The sequence below is a fragment of the Centrocercus urophasianus genome, unplaced genomic scaffold (assembly GCF_019232065.1).
Source record: "Centrocercus urophasianus isolate 14NV4802_14NV808 unplaced genomic scaffold, USGS_Curo_1.0 seq_16, whole genome shotgun sequence".
Lineage (NCBI taxonomy): Eukaryota > Metazoa > Chordata > Aves > Galliformes > Phasianidae > Centrocercus > Centrocercus urophasianus.
In genome coordinates this window covers 3,523,335-3,541,439 of record NW_024884711.1, presented here as the reverse complement: position 1 = coordinate 3,541,439, position 18,105 = coordinate 3,523,335, and the positions used below count along the sequence as shown (strand labels likewise).

The 18,105-nt window shown below is 39.3% G+C and overlaps 1 protein-coding gene across 1 annotated transcript in view; it reads left to right on the top strand.

Annotated features, from left to right (window-relative positions):
- The first annotated feature begins 480 nt into the window (after positions 1-480).
- The window catches only part of ARPP21 (cAMP regulated phosphoprotein 21), a 100,670-nt gene continuing 83,045 nt past the window's right edge, over positions 481-18,105 (top strand). The window contains exons 1-10 of the mRNA XM_042817506.1: positions 481-504; positions 1,954-2,122; positions 3,764-3,969; positions 4,373-4,414; positions 4,838-4,873; positions 5,680-5,769; positions 9,782-9,932; positions 11,154-11,232; positions 12,737-12,796; positions 13,668-13,808. Of these exons, the coding sequence (XP_042673440.1) occupies positions 3,802-3,969; positions 4,373-4,414; positions 4,838-4,873; positions 5,680-5,769; positions 9,782-9,932; positions 11,154-11,232; positions 12,737-12,796; positions 13,668-13,808 (767 nt within the window). The 5' untranslated portion in view covers positions 481-504; positions 1,954-2,122; positions 3,764-3,801. The remainder of the gene's footprint in view (positions 505-1,953; positions 2,123-3,763; positions 3,970-4,372; positions 4,415-4,837; positions 4,874-5,679; positions 5,770-9,781; positions 9,933-11,153; positions 11,233-12,736; positions 12,797-13,667; positions 13,809-18,105) is intronic.

Sequence of the window (18,105 nt, the reverse complement as noted above, 5' to 3'; positions counted from 1 at the left end):
ACTGGAAGAGTTTTTAAGAATCTTCCCAAGAAACACTGTCATTGCAGCTTTGACAGGTGGTAGCTGCACGCTGTAAGCTTCTTTTTCTACTTGTTTGCTTTCTCAGGGAAAATTTGAGTTGTTATAACTTAAGATTCTATAGTTTTCTCATACCTTACCATTGAAAAATCATGTTGGCATTAGAAATCTTAACTATAACAACAGGGGGAATTGTCTCTGAGCATGATAAGATTATGTTCAGCATCAACGGAATAGAACTGTGTTGGAGTTGCAGGAGATCACATCCTAGGTGTGATATTCTTTGCTTGCTTGCTTTGGGGTCCATTGTTTGGTTTGTCCTGTTAGTTTTATGAATAGTTAATGCATACTGCGTCGTACACTGAAGAATCCTGAAATAATCATTTGTGTTCTGATTTTTGGTACAGGTTAGTTGGTTTGGGAGGTGTTTGACTGCAGTGTTTTCTTCCCTGCCTGGCTGCTTTCCAGATGAAACTGCAACACACTGTACAACTCTGGGTTTCTCTGTGTGTTTTTCTTTGTTTTTAATTTTTGTGGTGATGGTGTTAGGTTGTTTTGGTTTTTTTTTTTTGATTGGTTTGCCACCACCACCTCTCCGGCTGTTGGCTCTATTAAATATATTTTTGTGTGTGCTTGTGTGCTTGGGCATAATTTTCCATGCTGTTACTTTGCCACCCTCATCATGTCAAAGTACGTTTCTCTGTGAGATGCATTACTGAATATGCCCTGCTAGAAATACTGACATGAGAGTGTCTTACTCTGCACAAATTATGAAGTGGCTTGTGGAAATGCTTTCATTAATGTAAGTTTATGGCGTTGTAGAAATTCATAGAGCTGTGTGCTCTTCTCCTCTGCGCCTGAGGTTCTGGAGGGAGCAGGGCTTGATGTTGTGCAACGCTGAGTTGCGTTTTGGTGTCTTGACATCCAGCTACTTGAATGCTGGAAGCTCCTGTGATCTGCCAGTACTTCCTGGCAGCTGCAGCCAGGTGTGGCTTTCAGTATGCCTTGGAAACAAGGAATCCGAGATGATTTTCAACATTTTTTTTTCCTTCTGAAGCAGAGTGCAGTGGGTTTCTTCCTATTTCCCATTTCTGTGACGTGTACTAACTGCTTCAACCTCTGTGCACAGGCAAGCATTGAGGAGTGGACAGCTGAGCACGCAGCCATGGCTGGCAGATGAGCCTTGTCCCAAAATGCTCACATTCTTTCACACCAGTTGCTCAGTTGGCCAACACTCTCCTGATGAACAGTATATATTGGTTGCAGTGCAGTCAATGCTGTGCAATGAGGCAAATTTTTAGGTGTATTTCTCCAGTGATAACCTGGAGGTCTCCTTGTGTACAGCAGGAAGTTCTTTTGGGCATTGTTTGGGGAGTAGAGTTTCAAAGCCATCCACCTCCCCTTCTTGAACGTTTCAACTTATATTTGGCTTACTAAACCTCAGTTCACCTCCCTGGCAAAGGAGGTCACTTTCCAGAAACCCCCATCTAGCTGATTTTCAGTCCTATTTGAAGATGTAAATTCTAGTTGGAGCAGCAGCTGTCGTTTAAAAACAAGCAAGTCTTTCTTGCTCATGCCCTCAGAGATTTCTGTTGAAGCAAACAGATGAGCTTATATATAAATATGTATATGTGCTTTTTTTAATGAGAAGTGCTGGAATTCACTAAAAAAGGTTAGAATTGAAGTGAGTAATCTTCAGTGCATAATGCAATTGTTAATTTTAGTTCTTTGCGTAGGAGCTGTTATGCCTTGAACAGCCGGCTCTAGCCTTCATTAGAGAAGAAGCAGGCAGTTTTGAGACAGGTGGAGCTGGATCAAGCTGTGAAAGTGACTTGAAGCCGGTCATTAGTGTTAGAAATCTGGTCTTGTCTACTGCATCCTTACCCATACCACGATCGTTACCGTTACTGTTATTTACTTTTTGTCTTTTTCCAGGTTGACGATGATCCATCAAACTCTCTGAAGAAGCAGCATGGAGATAGGCATGCTGAACTGCTAATGGGGACATGGGACTCAAGTTGTCGTTGATCATTTGTGTGGACTTAACTAGCGAAGAGCAACAGAAGACGCTAGGAAGACAGTGGGAATTATAGCAGTTTTTCAGGTAAATGATTTCTTTAGTGCAGCTGCCTAGCCATGACTGTAACTGGTTTTTAAATGTCGTGTGAGCATGTAGATGAGCTGTGGGATGATATGAACACGTAGAGTTTATGTACGTGCACGTCTTGGTTATAAATCCATAGCAAATTAAGGACCTTTAGCAGACCAACTCTTGGTCTCGCAGTTTATCATGTTTTGAAATTTTAGCAAAGCATCAGCTATAGCTGCAGGTTAACCAATAGCATTACTCTTCCTGGGTAGAAGAGCAGGGGGATGAGGATAGTTCAAAGCTTGAATTGGCTTTCTGCAATCAAATTTATAAGCTTAATATTCGGTGTAGTTTCCTATCTTGCAAAATCCACAGTTCTCTAAGGAAATAGCGTTTTGATGTAATGTTGGAAGGATTTTATTTGCTTATCATGTCAAAAGAAGAGCAAAAACTGGGACGAATAAGGTTACAAATTACTAGTACATTTTTTTCATTTAAAGCATAGCTTTACAAAAATTGAAGCTGAGTGAAAAGTTGAAAAAAAAATTGAGAAAAAAATTGAAGCTAACAAATCTGCTGAGTATTGATTAGAAGCTGTAAAAAGAAACATGGCAAAGTGGGGTTTTTCTTAATAACCGCTGTATCATTGTAGACGAGAGGTGAGATTTTGTGAAAGACTCATAGAAATAACTCCTCAGCTGTGGTTGTTTCTCCTGAAGATGCATCTTAAGCCAAATAGATGGAGAGGAAGAAATAATTAAATTATTCATAAGTCTCATTTGACAATTGATCAGTGGGGAGGCTTGAAGAGGGTGCTAGAGAGGAGAATAATATTAGGCTTTAACTTTGAAAAGCTTTTAGAGCTTCTGCAACCCATTGTGAGCCAAGAGTAAATGCAGTTCGGTTAGGATGTCATCATCAGAAATACCTGCCGTGGGCATCCTGTAGGATTTCCACAGTGCTGGAGAGTGACATGGGGCTTAGGAAGAGGTTTAGACTTTTAATAATGGAGCTGTCAGTTTGATGCCTGCGAACGCAAGCCCTGAGAGTTTTATTGCCAAATTTAGATTTCGTGTTTATATTGAATTATTACCTCTCCAACTGAATTTTTATTATTACTGTTAACCAATATTGAGCACCACAGGCTTCTGTTATGTACAGAGAACACGGCTGAGTGTTGAAAAGCCACAATATCATGGTTGGTGCTTGTCTTTTATTTTTCATTCTCTTTCATTTGAGGCTGTAGTTTTCTTAAAACTAAAAAAAAGGATCTAGGGGAGGGGAGCACATGCCAGCCTAACTGTAGGGCAGAGCGGGTTCTTCCCTGCCTGGTGCCACTGAGGTCTTTTGCACAGCCCCTCGCTCCCCCTCCCTTCACCCAGTTCTCTCAGAGCCTTGCCTTAAGGCTGTTACTCAACCCCTGCAGCACTTTTTAGTTTTGGAGCTCTGCTCAATTATCCCAAGTCAATTCCGCTGTTACCCAATGCTGTCAATTGAATGCATCACTTCAGCTGAGGCGTGCGTGGCTCTCAACTCCTGAGTTCCTCACTTTGGTTTATTTATTGAAGGGAATGAAATGACTTGCCTGGGAATGTAAAAAAATAAAATTCATCCCTGGTGTTTTTGTGTTTGTGTTGTGGTATCTTGACCTTTCAGGTCACCAAATCTTGTTATTTTAATTTCTGTCTGGAAGAATGTCTGAGCAAGGTAAATTGAACCAGGAGACAGCAGAGGAAGCTGCGAAAGAGCAGGAGTCTGCCATCTCAGAAGCAACCCCAGACAACTGTATCCTTAATAAATCTGAAAGCTCAGAAGTAGAGGAGAAAGAGGAAAAACTGAGCGATGGCAAGACAGAGCTGCAGGTAAGATGGGAATAGCAAATGCGTGCGTTAAATATTGATGTGTTATCATTGCACTTCCATTTCTATGACCTCTTCCATTGCCTACGCTTCCCTTGTTTTATGCCCTCATAATTTGAGACTTGTCTCGTTTTGGTTTTCATTGTTTTGTTTTGTTTTTTTTTTCATTTGGATCCTTTTATCTCCCTGTAAAATAAATGCTGTTATTTGTTATACCTTTCAAGCTCTTTAGGCTGCTGTCCATGTTATTAATTTTTCTGAGAAGTTAATTCCTACACGTCTGTGTTAGAGCTTGGTGAAATATTTGACTGTTTTCCCTCTTTGGGGATTTAGAAAACTACCTTGATCTCATGAATTTACAGGTAATGCTAATGAATAATTACTTAATGTGTGGTTTGGTTTGTAGGTGTTACTGCCAACAAAAAGTTGTTTTGCAAAGCCTAAGAAGGTAATTTAACAAGAAGACTTTGTCGAATGAGGGGGTCTAAATCCATTTTGCTCAATGGAATATAAAATAAAGGGGGAGACTACAATTTAAGAGGAATTTGGAGAGGGGAAGCATTTACTTAAGTATGTCTTTTCTTGTAATTCTATTCTATGCAAAAATTACAGAACACTATGCAGTGTTTGTGCTGATTGTACCTGTTCTTAAAATGGGTGAGGTGAGCAGAGGTGATTCTCTGTTCTTCTTGCTTTCCAGACTGGGTTTGGGGAAGTTGTTTCTGGCAATCAGCACCTCATTAAAATACTGGCTTAGAAATGATTTAATTTCTTTACTTATCAGAAATGCTCTTGTTGTGCACATTTCCTACTGAAGTGAAAACTGCTTTTTTTTTTTCTTTTTTCTTTTTTTTTTTTTTACCATACCCAGAAACGAGGTGCAAACCAGCAGAAAAAGAGGTCTAAGGTAAGGGTCCATGTCTGTTTGGAATTGCATGATAAGCTGCCATGTTTGGATGGAGAATTGGAGTCAGACATCTGTCTGCGATTGGATTGATGGCCTTCTGCTGGTTGGTTGTGGTGGTTTTTTTTGTTTGGTTGTTTTTTCCTTTTATTTATTTATTTATTTATTTATTTTAACCTCTAATCCTGTTGCACAAAGGTAGAGAAGTTCCTTTAGGTGAAATATGTCAGGCATCCCACTGTTTATCCCCAGTACTTACATGCTTGTGGGCTCGTGTGCTCATGTTAAACTGAGTGTGCCAATGAGGAAGGAAAATACTTATTCCCTTTGCTTTGATAATGAGCATTTTATATTTGTTTCAATATCATTTTAATGGTTTAATTTTGATGTAAGTAACAGAGGTTATTTTACTCCAGGTTGGGGGAGAGGGGTATGGAGGAGCAAAGGAGCTTCTAGGGCAGCAGAAGCTCTTATAATTTTCCAAGCTGGGAATCTGTAAAACTTGAGTGTTTTATTAATCTGTTCCTTATTATTAGTATTGGATTATCTACTCTGATTTTTTTTTTTTAAGTGGATTTAGTGGAAGTGAACCATAGCAGAAATGACTAAAAGCACAAAGAAACTAACTGCCTCTCATATGTGGCTCGTAGCTTACGATAGCTTTCTGTCTGTATCTAAGTCAGATAAAGCTGTACTGGATATTTACTTTAGTAGGTGTTGGAGATGTTTAGGGACAGCTGATGTGCTCTTTATGTGACCTGGGATCAGCAGGAGTGTTTTCTTTCTCGTTTTCTTTCTGTCTTATTCAGTCAGGAGCTAAGGGAAAGCTCGTCCGGAGTCTTGCTGTGTGTGAGGAGTCATCCCCTCGCCCAGGAGCGGAAACCCTTCACGACAATCAGGTACATTTACAGTCATTGCTGTTAGCTGCATGGTTGACCTCTGAGTTCTGTTGCATGGCTTCGTTACTTAATCGGGCATTTAGCAGTGTGTTTCTTGGGGGAAAAAATTACATTTGACAATGAACACGTTTATGGAGTTATCTGGTTTAGCGTGAACTTTATTTTGAAATATTGGTTTTGCACTATGTCACAGGGTGTTGTTTGCTTTTTTTTCCAGACCCCCTGAAAATTTCAGCAAATGGAAAAGAATTCAAAAGAATTCGGTTTCTAAAATTAAAAAAAACAAATAATAACAATCAAAAAGAATATTAATGTCATTTTCTCTAAGGCTATCTCTTCTGAGGCTGCACCAGATACAGTTATGAATATGCTTTGGTTTCTGGGTCCTCTGAGACTCCAGGTCATAACAGCATCCCATTCACTTAAAATCTACAGGTCCTTTGCTCTCCAGAATACCTTGGAAGAGTCAAGGGTGCCTTCTATCAAGTGGCATTTGTTTCCTAAACTCTTGGTGTAGACTTTCCAGTAACAAAAAGCTTGTCTTTGAGTCTATCTGTACTGGTAGTGTTGTATTCCCCGTGACTGGTAGAGTTCTGTCCCTTCACCCTGGAGCCTAACACTGGTGGCAGTCTGTGTAGACCCACTTTAAAAAAATACCCCAGTTGGAAAACCTTAGATATGCTTCTTTGTTTGCCTGCTAAGAACAAGACTTGAATAAAACACACAAACTAAAACCAAAATAACATGAGCACTGCCTGCCTGTATGTAATTTGAGATGTGTATGTGCAAATATGTGCAAACGAGATCAGCCATAGAGAGTTTGAAGAAGTGACTTCTTGCGAGCCTAGCACAAAAAAAAATGGAAAATCACATTCAAGTGTACTTTCTCTCAGTTTCCTCTATTGACTTGAAATGAATCAAATTCAGCTCTCCTCTTCTCTCATATATGGAGAGATTTTTTCTATTTTTTTATTGTTTTAAAAGACCAAAAACCAGGTTGTTCAGCAGGGGGACTTTTCCACGTTCTACTGCTCTACAATGACGTTTATGCAGTTGCTAGTTTTATTTTATCAGTTGTTCTGTTCTAGGTATATGCTAGCTTAACATGCATTGCTCGACACACGTGGCTTTTGTTCTGCTTTCATTTGTATTTTCTATTGTTTACTGGAGAATGAAAAAGAGAATAATATAAATATAAAGAGACTGTATTAAGCATGGCATGGTAGTTGATAATGTACTGCACGGGATCTGTACTGAACCTCCCTACTTCAGGCAGTGGGGCTCCAGCTGCACACAGAGCCCGACCCTACCTGATTGCACTGGGAACAGCAGGGGTGTCCATGGCCATTCTGAAACAATAACGGGAGATGAAAGGCTCCCTGGACCTAGCTTCCATTTTGTAAAGATGAAGTTGGCTGGGTGTGATCAATGAGGTCAGAGTCGCCTTTTTGCCCTCACTGCCCTTTGGCTAATGAACATGGCTCAGCTTTGCCATGGGACCTGCAGCCTCCTCCTTGGACTGGCTGAAGGGTACAGGAAGCTTTGTGCCTACCCAGTTGCTTTGCTTTCACTTTATAGGAGAAAAAGCTTATTTTTCTTATTTTTTTAAAATTATTATTTAATCTTAATGGTTTACAAAGCACAGAAAATAAATTGCCAGAGAATGTACGGTACATTGCCAGAACTACAAAGTATGGATTGTACTGCAGACTTGATGTTTGTATTTATATTTGAATACTTGCCTTCATTTTCCTGTGTAAGGAAAAAACACTTGTTTACCTGTATTACTTGATCTTGAACGCTTACCTGATAGTTCACTATGTCCTTACTTACAAGGAATGTTGCCTTTAATGTTATACTGTTGACCAATACGTGTATTACTGCAATTTGAATATTTATTTTGTTGTTCACTATACTTACCTTGTATCAATGTATTTACTAACACTGTATTTTATTATTGAGAAACATCAATAAAAATATAACAAAATACACAGTAGCTTGCTTTCACGACTCTACAGCCCTTCATGTGTGTTTCTTCCAGTGCAACCAAACATAGAAGCGTTATGTTAAATGTAAGACAGCATTTCCTGTATGTTCATATGTGTGCTTATGTGCACAGTCTGTTGTTTTTCATTGCAGTAAGTTTGCAGCCGTTGTGAAGCGTAAGGTCAATGTCCTGAGATTGGTGCAGCCAGTTACATTTTTCTCCTCTGTTTGGAAAGCTAATGGCACGGTTGCTCTGCTCGGAGCAGCACAGGGGCTCAGGGCTGTCCTTCGGGGTCTTCTGTCAGTGGTTGATCTAAGCGTGGGGTTTGAATGAGAAATTGTTCTGCCATTTGAAGTGAAAGAAAGCAGGCACAATCTTAGCCCTCTCAGTGCATCCAAGCAGGTTAGCAGACATTTTTGTCACCCCTTATCTCATCTGGCCAGCAGTCCCTCCCTTGTACCTACTGTACACTGAGATCTTGGCTAGCACTGTCATCTAGAGATAACAGAGATAGGGATTAAGGAGAGTAGTTCATATTAAATATGGGCTCTAAGGCTTTATTTCTACTTTATAGTGCTTTTCATCTTGAGTCCTTTGTGCCACATTCAATTAGACTGAGAAATTACCCAATTCCTGTCTTTCTGTGGCATGTTTATGCTGCTACCTCGTTCCATTTAGGATTTTGTCTCACATGTGCTGTGGTGGCTGATTTGTTCTTTACTTAAGACAGGAAAAGCACCAAAATCTTGTTTTTAAAAAAATAAATATTGAAAGTATCAGTTAAATTACAGTGGTCTTGGTTTTTTTTTTTTTTCCTTAAAAAAAAAATCCCTTATTTTGAAGCGTTTTATCAAGAGTTCTGTTATGCTATTATTCTTTGAAAAATTGTGAGGTAGGAATATTTAGTAGCATTCAAGAAATTCTGATTTTTCTGTAGCAAAGGTGAATTTGGATTTCATTAACCTGATGCCAGAAATTTATCAGGCCTGCAGGGCTCTCCTGTATTAAATACTGCATTACCAGGGAGCTTTGCTGCAGCTTAATTCAATTTTTACACAAAAGCATATGTTGTTATTTTGGGATTTTTTTCAACAAAAAATACAAACACATAAGCCTGCTCCCTTAAGTTTTGTACAATCAGATTGTTTTCTTCCGAAGTTACCGTAGCGTTATTTATATTTCTCAAGATATTTCAATTTGCATTTTATTCCAACGGACACAATGTAAGTGATGTTGAAGTGGGGAATAACAAGTTCCTTAAAGCAAATCAGAAAAGGCGACGAGCTTGAATTCTCAATTTTAATTAATTTTTAAAGCTAAAGCATGCTTTCAAGGGGACTCAGTCTTTCTGAAGTACTGCATTTCTGAGGATGTGTGGTGCCTCGGAGAATTTTGCTTACCACAACTTGTTTGAATATTGCAGTGCCCACTTCACCCCCTCAGCTGAAGGAATATTTGTGCATTTTTAGATGTGAAGTATGCAATACAGAAACTCAGTAAGCCATTTTGGGTACAAATGAGTTTATAATTTGCCTGCCTATGTCTTCTATCAGAGCCTGAATGCTCAGTCTTGCTGATGCTGAATTTACATGCACAAAGCAGTTCATGTGAACCTGCAACCTGCTTTTTCTGGGAAAAAGTCTCATTTTTCAGACCTTTTCCCACTGGTTGTTATTTGACATTCGTGCTATTTCTTAATTTTTAGAATTCCTTACAAAGACCCACATGAAATGCAATTCACTGTTTTGGCAACTCTTGAGAGTGAATTACTGAAGTGGAGAATAACGTGCCTTTAACGTAGGTAGACTAAAAGCACGTAGATTTCAAACCACCTACTAGTAAACTTTGGCTTCTAAGATGATGTTATTCTCCTGGAAAAAAAATCATTTTTCAAATAGGAAAGAAATGTACCTGGCTTCAGCTTTTCTAGACATACACAGTTTAACAGGTATCTCCACAGGCTGCGAATCACAGAAACTGTATTGAATCTGGCCCTAAAGTTATTTATTTTTTTCTTCCCAACAGGAATCGATACAACTACAGCTTTCGAGTTTTCCTAGTTTGCAAGAAGAAGATAAAACTAATAAAGATGACTCCGAGAAAGAAAAAGAGAAAGATAAAAATAAAGAGAAAGATAAAAACAGTGAGAAAAACAAGATCAGAATGTTATCAAAAGGTGAATTTGGAATATTTAAACTGCTATAACTACTCTTATAAGCATACATTTCTTTCTTTGTGCATAAATGCTCAGGAACGTTCCCACACATTGTGATAATTCAGAATGTGAAATGTGCATGCATGAATTTTTCATAGAAATGTTGGGCTTTGAAAGTGAGAAACCTTCCAAAATGGTTTGGTGTGGATATTTTTTTTTCATGTAAAATAATTGTTTTGAGTACTTGACTGTGGTGGTGTGAACTTACATGTATGTAAGTGTGTGTGGTTATGTAAAGGATAAGTCTCTGGCTAATATTCTTTTTCTCTCTCTGGTAATGACAGTACACTGACAGGTTGTTTGTGCAGTGTAGGCAGCAGAGTAATCCTGGTTATTATCACTCCTCTATGTCAGAGAATTTCTTTCAAATACTATAAGGAAGTCCAGCCAATTTCGACCTTTAACCTGCACTGCCACCTAATATTGCAGTTACCTATCACCTGCTATCACCTACTACAACTTCTTCAGGACCGATCCTGTATCTAAACAAAGTCATATTTGAAAAACCTTTTTATTAATCCACGGTACAAAGTTAGAGCATAACATCTTAAAAATAATCGTTGCCTACCTGGGTGCAGATCCGCAGCTGGTGTGAATTGTCATTTGGCTTCAATGGAGCTCTCCACAGCTCACGCCAGCTCGCGGATCTGCCCGTACCTTTGGTTCAGGCAGTGTGGCAGTGCTGGAAAATTAATTCTGACTGCTGTCACACGTCCCCATTACCCGCCTACTTTCAGGTGTCACTGGATTTTCAGTCTGTTTATAGAATTCCTCTTGGCACCATGCCTCATTTTCTGTGCATGCGGCATGTATTAAGTGGTACAAAGTGATGAGTAAAACCATTTTTAAAAGCTTTGGAGTTTAAATGAAGAGTATGGAAATGACTTGCTTGGCATTGATGGTTTGTCATGATTTTCAAATGGCTAATGTTTTCTTTCAGTGTCTGCTTTTGGTGCTGTGTCCTGTAGAACAGTACAGTGGAATCATGAACATCCACCCGTGCTTCCAAGATCAAATTTCTCTTTACTTACTTACTTTAACTTGAACCCCAAATGAATGCTTTCTTTCTGAATACACGCTTTCAGGTTGCGGCTGGAAAATGGAACTTGGTTTAAAGTATAACTTAATCATAACTGTTGAAATAAAATAAACGAGTGCAGAGTATTTGTTTTTGTTTTTCAGATTGCAGTCAAGAGTATACAGACTCAACGGGGATAGATTTGCATGAGTTTCTCATTAACACATTAAAGAATAACCCCAGGTAGGTACTTTCTGCATTAGAGTTGAGCCTTTTGAAATTATACCTGCCAATGTTAGAAATTCCATAAACTGTACATCATGTTTTATTAGTTCTGTAGATGGGTGTGAGGGAAAATGTAAAGGAAGGTAGGTTTCTAATGGAACAAAAAGCTGTTAAAACTCATCAATTCCTACTCCCTACTCCTATTCCTACTCATCTGTAACTTAATTTCACTTTCAGTGACATCTGGTCTTTGTTCTTACCTTCTTGCATATAGCATCTATGTGATTTTAGGGGTACTGTAACAATTGCAAGTGAAGGTTTGCATATGAATATAAAGTAGCTTTCTTTTGGTGTTGTTGTAGACAATTAAAATCCTGTGCACAATGCTGAATTGTGTTGGTATTCCTACCATTTAGAGCAGTGAGCCCATTTCTGTTAAATTTGCCTCTAAAGGCTTAAGAAAGGATTTGTTATGTATTTATACATTGTTTTGTGTGTTAATTTCATTGAATCTGTTAGATAGATGCCATGTAATAGAAAATCTAGAAGTAATGATAGGTTACAGGTTGTGTAACCTTTTCTATAGATCAGGCTGCATGCAATCAAGAACAGTTGGTAATTAGCTTCATGCCCTGCCCCACGCCATCATGGTGGCAGCTCTTGCTCACCAAGCAGCGCAGTGCAGCTCTGGGCACACACCCATCACTCAGCAACAATCAGACACTGGCCCAAGACAATTTCTCTTCCCTCAGTGGGGCCCAGGCAAGCCAAAAGGTTGGTCACTCGTGATGTGGATGATAAAGTCCATAAACAGTTTTAACTGTACAAAATAAGAAAGTTCAAAAGAGTTAAGGAGTGATGGACTCTGTCAGGCTTACAAAAATTGTACACATGGGGCTATGCTTGGAAACTTTTGTCGGAAGAGGGAGGAAAAAGGAACACTTGAGAACTTTCAGTTGAAAAACAGAACATTTGGAGTAAGAAATGCGGCAGTGTCTCTTGGGAGTCCCTGTTCATAGCATTGATCTGTACTGTGCTCTTAACCAGATCAGCCTGCACAGTCTTCTCACTTAATGTTCACTGCCTACAGAAAGATGTGTGTCCTAGAGAATGCTGGACATTTATGTGGATGGCATCTCTTTTCACTAACGAGCCTTGGCTAGCTGGAAATGTCATATTCCATCAAAAATGGTGAGAAAACACCAGGGCTAGCTGCAGCAGTCAGGGCAGTGTTATGGGCAACACACTGATACAGCCCCATGTGGCTGGAAGCCCTCTGACTGTGCTTGAATGCAAGGAAGGTCTCAGTCTGTCTTTGTGTCAGGGAAGATGCAGCACTGCCAAGTGGGATCTTCTTCAGATGTGCCAGGGCAAAACACATTTCGTTTTTTATCAGCATGGCTGGCCACACTTGAAAAATTGCCTTACAAATGTTGGCATATTCAGTCTTTGATCTAAAATGGCTATTGGTAGTTGATGCTACAGTTCCTTGCGTGTTTTGTTTTTTTCTTCTTTTTGACAGGGACAGGATGATACTCTTGAAAATGGAACAGGAAATTATTGATTTTATTAGTGACAACAAGTAAGTAGAGCTCTGCACTTGGTTGAGAGGTCGCGTGTGCATGCAGAAACACATCTGAGTGATTGATGCACTCGTATGGACCCCAGCATCCTGAGCCCTTTTGATGGCATGACATAAGATCAGGCTTTTATGTCCTGACACATTGTGTCTGCTTAAAATACAGTGGATGTAAATGAAAACCTTTTGCTTTTCCTCTTGCAATAATTTTTCAATGGCTTCCACTGGTTTTGCTCAGTTGGATCCAAAAATATTAGTCAGGCTTTTAGCATGAAGAATATGACACAGGCATTTCTGAAGAAACATACTCAATCAGATATGCTGTCATGCAGGTTTCCCTGTGTGCTCTGTTATTCTAGCATGCTGGAAAACAAAACACCGAACTTTGGGGGAGGGGAGTTGCGCTGGTTGTTTGTTTGTTTTTTTTTAATAAACTGTTCCTATAGCTTTAAAAAGTAGTCAGAATAGGAGCAGAGGAAAAAATTGCACTCTTGGGAAATAAACTCTGTGACAGAAAGAGAGGAAAGAGGAGAGTGTGCCAATCTAGATCTCCCCAGCATCGCTCTGTGCCTGTCCTTTAGGAGAAGGGCAGCAATCTGTTGCTGGTGTCTCAGCAAATCTATGCGCTGTAGTGCCTGGTTGACAGCATGAGTTGTGAGCTTTGTAGTGCATGGAAATGTGCTTAATAGAAACTGTAAATAGACTTGCTTACTCTTTTCTGCCTTCTTGTAGTGAGCATCAGTGTGCAAATGCACAAAGAAGAAATTTTCAGACTGTCCACTGAGTTATGAAATGCATTGCTATTGTCAATTGATTGTAGCTCAGAGGAAAATGTAAATATCAGTGGAATTTGTTGTGTGTGTTTTTTTTCCAGTAATCACTATAAAAAGTTTCCTCAGATGTCTTCGTATCAGAGGATGCTGGTACACAGAGTGGCAGCTTACTTTGGGATGGATCACAATGTGGATCAAACTGGGAAATCTGTAATTATCAACAAGACCAGCAATACCAGAATGTAAGTAGAATCTATTGTGCTTTCCTCGTTCCCTTTCACAAGAGCTGGTTGGTACTATGTGTGACATTTTTGTCAGTAAACATATATTTTTTTAAATAAGGTGTGAATACTGTTTATCAATTTTTAGGGGGGGAGGAGAGGACAGAGTTGTCTCCAGAGACACTGGCGCTGTCACCTTATTTCAAGGATTAAAGATAAATAAGGAGAAATCAAGCCACCCTGTCCTTTGCAAGCGTCTAGTCTAGCACATTGGAATGTTGTATTCCCTGACTCCTTAGTGCCACCAGTTCACTACAGAAATGAGTTAATTGCTTTATCTGTCACCTCATACCATACAAGTATACTCCCAAATAACCTAAATGTATTTGGAAGGTTGCCTCTTTCCTGGTTCTGGCTCTCTGTGCTTCAGGATTCATTGTCTGCCCAACCTGATCATTTAGCATTTGATTTCTCTCCGTGACCTGCCGCCGCTATTCATTCCCTTCTCCTCTTCCTGATTCTAGTTTATTTTATTTTCAGATCTCATAGAAACCACAAATTTCTTATGGGATATAAAGTTCTTCTGCTGGTTGAAATGCATTGCAAAATTCCTGGCGGGTCAAATGTTTGCTGGCACGTTTTCTGCTCTCCTCTGTGATCCTGTACAAAGCTAGCAAAAGTTCAGTACAAGATTTTTGACTAATTCAGCAAAGATACAATCATGGCCACACCTGTCAGCATTGCTTCTTCTGCCAGGTGCCACACGTACATTAGCCATAATGGAAGCAGTGGTCTTTCTCTCTTTACCTATAAACAATATAATGAAGAGGAAGTAATTACTGCCAGGTAATTAAGTTTTGGTATCTGGTATTGGAACATTAATGCCCCATTTGAAAATTGCGTACTTCCTGTATTCAATTAGTAGCACAAATAAAAACCTTTATTTCATTCACATATCCAACAATGAGGTGATTTACTTAGACTCAGGTGCTGAGAGTACGTGTCAACATACTACAGATATAAGGTAATAGCATTTTACAAATATATTTTATAAATACAGATACGTATTTGTATCATAGAAGGCTCGGGTTTTGGTCTTGCAGAAGCAGGTAGTCCCTCTAGCACAATGGTATTTGTAATTTCACAGAGCCTTGAGAACCTTCCATGTACGTAGTAAATTTAAGATTAAGGAAAATTTATTGTAGATCCTTCTCTTGGGTATCCCCTAAGATATTCAGGCACCTGTAAAATGGCGCTTACACATCGATGTTTTTAAGGGTTTAAATGAACTGTGCTACAGTGGTCTCAGTATGAGAGAATGGCAGTAACTCAGTGGACTTAGCACTCAAACTGCTGACTCTTAGCCTCAGGATCTGATAATACCTGCCCATGTGCGGTGGCTGCATTTGGATATGAATAAAGAAAGCTGGGTATGCAGCAAACCAGTGTTCATTCCTGGACTGTAAATGAGAAGAAAAAATGTATCTTAAATCACATTTGATCATATTTTAATGATTTTTAGGCATTTTTCTGTCTTCACTGCTATCCATTTTCCTTTAATATCTGTCACCTCTGGAGTTCAAGAAGTACAGATCTCACCAGGTTGCCTTCTCCTGGTGATAATACCACACTGGTGTCTGGTAATGCTTTGCCTGTCTGCGTGGCTGCACATCTCATATTGGTAGCACTGGAACAGCACTTCTGGGGCGAACACTGAAGCCCCATTCAACAGTAAAAAATGTTGTCCAGGTGTTTTGGGGTAGCTGCAGCTTCTTGCATGTTGAGAAGGCAAGCCTTGGTTACTGGCACCCAGCTCGTGGGTGGGCTTCTTGTTACTGTGAACACAACTTTCCTTTGAGCACCACGTGACCTGCAGACTTCTCCCCCTTCTGTAGTGACTTGAAGGTAGATAACTAAATGATATGGAGCTCATATCGCATCATGGTTCTTCTAGTATGTTATTTGCCATACTTTGATACCGCCTTAAATAAAGCTTTGCAGAGGCTCTTTTTTTCCCATAATTGAAGGAGATAGCATGTTGCTTTTTTTTGTTTGTTTGTTTCATGTTCCTGGCTCTGACAGAAAGTAGACGTTACGATCCAGTATTAATAAGAGTTGATGAGAGTTATTAAACACAGCAAAAAGTTCCACATTTGAAAACATCCACTGTGAATTCACGTGTGCTGCGTTTCACTATTCTCAGGAGAAGCAATTTTGTTTAGTTCAGAATCAACACTAAATACTGGGAAAGTGTTGATTCTATTAATTACTGCTTGGAAAATATCCAGAGTACCGGAGAAACTCGAGAGCAGTTAGAAGACTGTTCAGAGTGCTTAATGCTGTTCTATGAGGCTGATTGTACAATACAAGATCGTGGGGGGTCCCATAGATACTATGAAGGTTTGCATTCTGTCAATAAATTATCTCTTTATGGTGTATGACTCCCAAAATAGCTGCATCTTCTCAGGAGGCTTGAGTTCTTCAGTTCAGAAAGCATCTGACTCTGCAGAGTCACCATGTGGGCTTGAATATGCATCGTGTAGCTTATGTCTCAGTTGAGCGAGGGCTCATGTCACATCTTGGCTCCCACTCACAGGTGATGAGTTGTTCCCTGGCTCCAGGCAATGAGATGGATTTGCTCTGCTCAGCAGGGGTCCTCCAGTCTTGCTGCTCATGACTGCTCACAGTCACAAGAGTCAGAAGAATTCATGGCTTTGAGGTGGATGGGCTGCTTGGTAAAAATGGGTGTACAGCACTATGATAGAAGTGCCACAGCATGGAGTAGTCCGTCAAATGGGGGACAGGAATATGAGCGGAATAAATAGAGGCATTTCATTTATTTCATCAAATGGCATTCTGTAGGACAGCACACTGCCACTTTTGGAAACCTGAGACACTAAGAAATCAATAGCTACTTTCAGGGAGGTAGAATTTTAGAAGGTGCTCGTTGGGGAGACCACGGCTGGAAGTATGGCTTCCTGGTGACTTTGTCCAGTCCACCATGTTGTTGTATGGAGAGGGGAAACTGATGGTAAGAAAGCTTTAGGATTTGATTCTCTCTGGGATTGCAGTCTTTGAGCTTTAGTCAACTCTCAGTGTTAAAGCAGCAGTTATAGCTTAATGACTGCTCTGCAGTCTGAAAACTACTGAAAATGAGGGGCTTAATCTAGTGCTTATTTTGTTATTTATTGAAATATGAACAAGCCATACCATTCATGATGTATTTTTTTATGAAATTAAATTCTAAGACACAGATGACCTAAACTAGCAAAGTGCTTCGTAAAGTTCTTGAGCTCTCATTATAGAAAAGTGAGTTCTAAAATTACCTTTCACTATGGTTTTTAAAATTCAGACTAAATTTAAAATAATAATAATAATAATAATAATAAAAAGGGGAGGAATTTCAAAAAAGAAATATCCTTTTTTTTCCAGATCTAATATATTACAAACTTCTACCTAAAATGAATTGTCAAACTTTTAAAATCTTTTTCTCAGTAGTATACGTGAGAAAAAGTGAGCAATGAATAAAGGATTACTTGTTATTGTTCTGGTTTTAGATCCAGAGAGCTCTAAATAATACTTAAAATGGGAAGGCTGCTTTATTCATTCTGAAATTGCTGGTGTCAGCATTGTAATGTTTGTCTGTGATCTGTGTCTGCCTGTCATATACTAAAATGCATAGGGAATTTAACACAGTCAAATATGATGATATCAACAGAAGTTTGGAATAGAAACAATATATTAGAGTGGACAACCTAAACTGGAGAAAAAAAAAGGGGGATGTGTCACCTTCTATTCTGTGTACCTTCACAATTCCTATCAGACAACTGAAAGAGCTTTAGCTGAAGACTATTCATATAATAATACCTGTCAGTTCAATCAAATTCATTCATTATTTTGTGGTGATAGGTGGAAAAATGAAGGGGAAGTACATTTTGAGTGCTTGGTAAATGGAGAGGGTTTTCATTCAGCTGCGATCATCTCACATGTGACAGGTGTGTCTGTGCCACAGCCCACACATGCACTCGTGTACATTAGTGTATATGCATGAGTGGCAAGGTTCATCAGAATGGAGAAGGTGGAGTGCTTATGTTATGTAATGGATTTTATTTAGACAATTTCATACATTCTGAGGGTGTAACACACCTATTATGAACTTTATTCCAACACTCACATCTTTAGTTATGGCTAATTTTTTTCAAGAGCGTCATGCTAATCACTGTACTGATTCTCTTCTTTCCTGCTGTCAGTACGTAAATATTGATATAATACTGGCCCAGTCAGAAGGGATTTTGTTCCTTTGTGATGCCCCTAAAAA